General features: G+C 33.6%; 1 protein-coding gene across 1 annotated transcript; it reads left to right on the top strand.

The window, feature by feature from the left end:
* On the top strand, nucleotides 1-3,401 carry LOC123217601 (COP9 signalosome complex subunit 1-like). The gene is made up of 6 exons (XM_044638693.1): nucleotides 1-532; nucleotides 665-985; nucleotides 1,258-1,374; nucleotides 1,476-1,561; nucleotides 2,058-2,292; nucleotides 2,705-3,401. Exons 1-6 carry the CDS (start codon nucleotides 143-145, stop codon nucleotides 2,879-2,881), a joined length of 1,326 nt encoding a protein of 441 aa, XP_044494628.1. The 5' UTR covers nucleotides 1-142; the 3' UTR covers nucleotides 2,882-3,401.
* The last annotated feature ends 2,623 nt before the right edge of the window (nucleotides 3,402-6,024 follow it).

The following is a 6,024-nucleotide window of genomic DNA, read 5'->3' as shown; positions in this document are numbered from 1 at the left end:
ATGTTACAAAGCACGTGCGGATCCATCTTCCTCTCTCCTCGGGACTGCACCAAAACCCCCACTATCACCACCGTGAAGAAGAGAATTGGAAAGAAATTCTCTGTCAACCAAACCCTAACCCTGAAATTTCCCTCCTAACGCAATGGAAGCTGAAGACGAACAATCCAATACGATAATGGAGGAGATCTATTCTAACGGGGGTGAGGAATCGGCACGTAACAGGCCGGTCATAAGCGGCGAGCAGCTGGACATCGAAGCCTACGCCAGCCTTTACCAGGGGAGGACTAAGATCACCCGTCTTATGTTTATTGCCGAACACTGCGACAACATTTCGATGCAGCTCGAGGCGCTACGAATGGCCTACGATGAGATTAAGAGAGGCGAGAACACACAGCTCTTTAGGGAGGTTGTGCAGAAAATTGATGGAAGACTGGGCCCTAATTATACCATGGACGTGGCCTGGTGTGATTCGGTGGACCGCAGAGCTGAACAGCGAAAGGAGAAGCTTGAGAACGAACTCAATGCTTATAGGGTATGAGATTTTTTATTTTTTAATGTTATAACTGTATAATAAATCAATAAAAAAGCTACGAAATTTATATATATATGTATGTATGTATTTTCATGCATCTGTTCATTTTACTCTGAGACACTGTCAATGCAGACAAATTTAATCAAAGAAAGCATAAGAATGGGATACAACGATTTTGGAGATTTTTACTATGCCCATGGTGCACTTGGGGATGCTTTTAAAAGTTATGTTCGTACTCGTGATTATTGCACTACGTCGAAGCATATTATTCATATGTGTATGAGTGCTATTTTGGTAAGCATTGAGATGGGTCAATTTACTCATGTAACAAGCTATGTTAGCAAAGCGGAGCAAACACCGGAGGCTCTTGAACCTGTTACTTTTGCAAAACTACGTTGTGCTGCAGGATTGTCTCACTTGGAGGCTAAGAAGTACAAGCTTGCTGCTCGTAAGGTATGCCAATTCATATACTAACATCCCTTTCTGTCTTATCTCTGAATGTTACTGATCCTTTGCCAGTCTAGTTTGTGAGCTTAACTTGTGTAAACTTGAAGAATTATTTGACTGAATTTCAGTTGGACTGTAACTTAGATGAAATTAGTTTGGGCTTTTTTGGTTTCATTTGGAATTGTTTTTAGGTGGAGAAATTGTATGAGGGATGTTGAGATGATTTATATTTTTGTCTTTAAGAAAAGTATATTTACTTGTATTTCATATGTTTGCAGTTCTTAGAAGTTGGTCCTGATCTGGGAAGTAGCTACAATGAGGTGATTGCTTCTCAAGATGTTGCCACATATGGGGGACTTTGTGCTCTTGCAAGTTTTGATCGGTCTGAGCTTAAGGCATGCATTCTTTTTTTCATCCTCTAATGTTTGTGTTTATCTGAGATCCATTAGTTTGTATTTTAGAGATTTTATATTAACTCAGTAATTTTATTTGGCAGAGCAAAGTTATAGACAATGTGAGCTTCCGAAATTTTTTGGAGTTGGTTCCTGAAGTTAGGGAGCTTATTAATGATTTCTACTCAAGGTAAAATGTAATCTCTTTGTTGATTTGATCTTAGGACATATTGCTGCAAGCTAACTATATCTATGATTATTAAAAGAGAAAAGTTAGTCTAATGAAGTTGCAGTTCATAGGTGGGTAATTAGTGAATTCTGTAGTAGTGCCTCAAGCTTGATACACAGCAGTTTACTTTTATTTTTCATTTTCTCTCTTCTACTTTCCGCTTCCACACTGTTCAAATTTTACTTATCTGCACATAAATGCCCTTTGGAACTCTTTTATTCATCATCTCTGTTAATTTAAAGCATAACTTCTTGTTTCCCTTTTTTACTATTTTGCATCTGCGTTTAGTTCGACTTTTTCTGGCTGCTTGGAGCATTTTCTAAACTTTCAATATACTTACATGAGTATTTGTCCTGATTGGCTGTTGGTGGGCCTTTTATGTAAATTGTGTTTTTTGTGTAGGATATCTCCTTCCTCTGCCTTGTTCTAGTTTTTATATTTTATTCTCTTATTGCAGCCGTTATGCGTCATGTCTGGATTACCTTGGAAATCTTAAAGCAAACCTGTTTCTTGATATCCATTTGCATGACCATGTTGAGACATTATATGATCAAATCCGTAATAAAGCCCTTATCCAATATACACATCCATTTGTGTCTGTTGATTTGCAAATGATGGCAAACGCTTTCAAAACAAGTGTTGCGGGGCTAGAGAAAGAACTTGAAACCTTGATTACTGACAACCAAATACAGGTATGATTGTTGTTGTCTTCTATGTTTCTTTCTTGTTTAGATGTTTCTATCTGATTATCATGAACATTCCCTGATGAGAGTTCGGTAAACTAAGTTACACACTTTTGTTAATTATCTATGGCAGTAGTCGGTAGTGGAACAATTTGGGTAACCCAACAGACATTAGTGCTGCTGTTGTGATTTTGCTATCTTACAGGGGATCATAGTGAGACAAACAACTCTTGCAATTCTCTTAGAATTTCAATATGTTGTGGATATACAGAACTTTGTTCTGATATCAATGAATCTCAATGTTAAGGAAATAAATCTCAAATTTTTGTTAATACTAGCTTAGAATCAAGTTCTTCTGGGAGAATTTGAGTTTCAATGTTTGGTATTATTTTTCTTGATGAAGCCTATCACATCTCTGCAGGCTCGCATTGATTCACACAACAAGATTCTGTATGCAAGACATGCAGATCAAAGATATGCAACTTTCCAACGGGTTTTGCAGACTGGCAATGAATTTGATCAAGATACTAAGGCAATGTTGCTGAGGGCAAATCTTCTGAAGTTTGAATACAATCTTAGGGCTTCTAGGAAACTTTGAATCTCTAATTCTGCTGGGCAATTGGCGAAGGTTGTCCATCATTGGATTCATCTTCCTTTTTTGGTTCTACTAGCATGGAAGCAAGGTTCTCAGACATTTTAAAAGAAGATTGGTTACCCATGGAGGACTGAATTTTGAGGATTTTAGGATTCACGTCAACAGTTACAAACATTTGACAGTTGCTTTCTTGTATATACTCAGAATGATTCTAGAAGTTGTGATTCTTCGCTCTTTCTTTTAGTTGTTACTTTCCATCTGCTAGGGGATTTTGCTGCCGCAATACCATGCCTGCTATTGTGATTTGTGATGGCCTGCTGTCGAGTGTGTTGAACTAAAATTGAAAACTATACTGGAGACTTTGTTTTTGTGTCCCACTTGTGGATTTAATCTGTCTATAGTACACATAGCAGAGAGTAGAGCATTATGTTGGACTCTCAGTCCAACCGGACTCAATACGATTGGGGTGTAAAGTTTATAAAGACCTTAAATTTATCATTTATTCAGCTGTTAATTTATTTCAGATAGGTTTTATGTGGCTCGACATTACTCCCTGACTTAGTTTGGTAATAGTACACAGGTCAGTTCGTATCAGTTTGGTAATAGATAAGGTCAACAGTAGAAAGTGCACTATTTTTTTTTTTTTTAATAACTTTGTTGTGGGACTGTTCTCTTCCCTCAGTTTGCCTTCCCCGTTTTAAGTATGAAAATATCCTTTATTCCCTCCTTATCCAATTTCATCCAATTCTATTAATCAAATTTGCTAAATTTTATGATAAATTTGGTGAAAATTATTGTCCTTAAGAATTCTATTAACAATTTGTCCCTTGAAAACTATTGTTTTTTCTACCATTAATAATTAATAAAAAATTATCTATGTCAATGTTGGAATTAAATTACTACGCCACCACCTCTACACTAAACTGTCACCATAACACTTTTATCAAATTGCCACCACCACCACTATCGCGACACACACTACCAAATCACTATTACTTGTAGTTTCTTGATAGTAAGCAACTTTTTACCTTCCAACTTCTCATCTAGATTTGTGTTGCAACTTCTCCCCTTGGCATCTTGCTCAAATTTGTCACCATCGACTTTCTTCTGGCCAGCAACTTCTCTCTCTTTGATTTCATCATTGTCTTACCTATCTTCATCTTCGATTTCAACTTCTTTGACTTCTTTTCGGTTGTTTTTTAACAGCTAAAAAAAAAAAAAAATGATCGAAAGGGTGAAAAATATATGATAATTAATGTAAAAATATAATTTATTTAGACTAACTAAGATATAAGCGATAATAACTCAATTATATATTGTACAAAGTAATCAAAATACCATTTCACCCTTAAGAATAATATTTGACTTTAAAAAATGTACGAAAATAAAGTTTTTAAACATAAAAAAACAATCAATTAGTTTCAACAAAGCTTGGATAGAAATTAGTCATTTGGCCACGGAACCTATAATCCCAAAGTTGGAGAAATTATCCGATAGGATTGATTGTCCTCCCCGTATCTAAAAACGAGACATCGAGACATTTAAAATACAATAAAACTATATATACCCATTTTTGAAACATAATTTATATACACAGATGAGGTGTCATCATATAATTAGATGTTTCTTTATCATATGATTGGATGTTTCTTTATTATATGATGATACATGTTTTAAAATCACCTAATTACATGATGACACATCACTGCGTACATGAATTATGTATAAAAAATGGATACATATAGTATTACTCTTTAAAATAGGAGAGGTTTGGTACTCTTTATTTGTCATTGTCAAATGTATACTATTAAATTTTGTTTCTGTTTTTTTCTTTTATTTATTCTAATATTTTTATTGCATTGTGGAGTTCATTTAATAAGAAAATAAAATCAGCTTTGCACAATAAGACCATTAAGAATAAATAGGCCAAATGCTGCCTCTCTCACAGAAGGTTTGATAAAATGATAATCTTTCTTTTTAAATTTGAAAATTTTAAATTTTAATTTCTTATACATATGAATTCTATTTGATTTTTTTTAATAAATAAATATTTTATTTTTTATTAAAATCATAAAATTATTATTAAAATTTGTTTTAAATTTAATATTATATTATCAATTTTAAAATTTATTATTTTAGATTCTTATAAAATATTAAATTGTTAATTCACTTTAAAATTTTCAATGGTTGTTAAGAAAACAAATAAATCTTCCACAATAAAAGAGAGTTATTATTAAGGCCAAAAGACTATTTCCCACCCAAAGGTATGCTGTTTTCTTAAGTTTCCTCCTGTTAATTTTGAAAATCCTATTTATCTATCCGTGATTGATTAAAATTAATAGTTTCAAGGGTAAAATCGTTATTTTTTATATATTATTAAAAATAAACTTAAATTTAATTTAATTTTTCTTTCTAAACCCTAAAAACTAACAATTTCTTACAACCTAAGTTTTAAAAAACAACATTTCCCCCCTTAGGGTTTTCAATTTTTTGGAGTTAGTTTTCCAACACCGTTTCTTTCTCTCTGACGCGACCTCTTTCTGATGGTTGTCCTGGGCACGATCGTCAATGAAGACGAGGTATTCGTCGATGTCTTTCTCTCTGAAGAAAGATGGCTTGTCTTTGTCGATGATTGTGTCTAAGACACCGCCAGAAGGAGGCGTGTCAGAGAGGATAAAATGTCGCCTAAAGGTCGTCGTAGAGGAAGAAACAACGTCAGAAAACTAACTTTGAAAAATTAAGGGGGAAAATGTTGTATTTTAAAACTTGGGTTAGGAGAAAATTGTTAGTTTTTAAAATTTTAGGGGAAAAAATAAGATAATTTTTTTAGGGGTTAGAGTTTCATTAATTTTAATAGCCTATGCATGAGTAAACGAAATTTTTAAAATTATTAGAGAAAAACTTGACAAAACCATATACTTTGGATGGAAAATAGTTATTTGGCCTATTATTAATAAATATTAAAAAAAATGATTATTACGAAAAAGAGGGTAATAAGACATGCACGATCATCGAAAACAAAAAATCGAGACAAGATGCAATCGCCCATGATGGGAAAAAAGATCGAATCAATTAAAAGCCAACCTAAATTTTGAAAAATCAATTGAAATCGGATTTAGAAGACATGACCTATGACACTTGTCCTG

This window comes from Mangifera indica, chromosome 5 (genome assembly GCF_011075055.1).
Source record: "Mangifera indica cultivar Alphonso chromosome 5, CATAS_Mindica_2.1, whole genome shotgun sequence".
Classification (NCBI taxonomy): Eukaryota; Viridiplantae; Streptophyta; class Magnoliopsida; order Sapindales; family Anacardiaceae; genus Mangifera; species Mangifera indica.
This window is presented reverse-complemented; position numbering and strand designations above follow the sequence as displayed.

Bases quoted from the DNA above. Each gene is read 5' to 3' on its own strand.
- LOC123217601 (XM_044638693.1), top strand. From the start codon at position 143: ATGGAAGCTGAAGACGAACAATCCAATACGATAATGGAGGAGATCTAT. The intron at 533-664 runs GTATGAGATTTT...CTGTCAATGCAG, and splicing joins ACGAACTCAATGCTTATAGG to ACAAATTTAATCAAAGAAAG. The intron at 986-1,257 runs GTATGCCAATTC...ATATGTTTGCAG, and splicing joins ACAAGCTTGCTGCTCGTAAG to TTCTTAGAAGTTGGTCCTGA.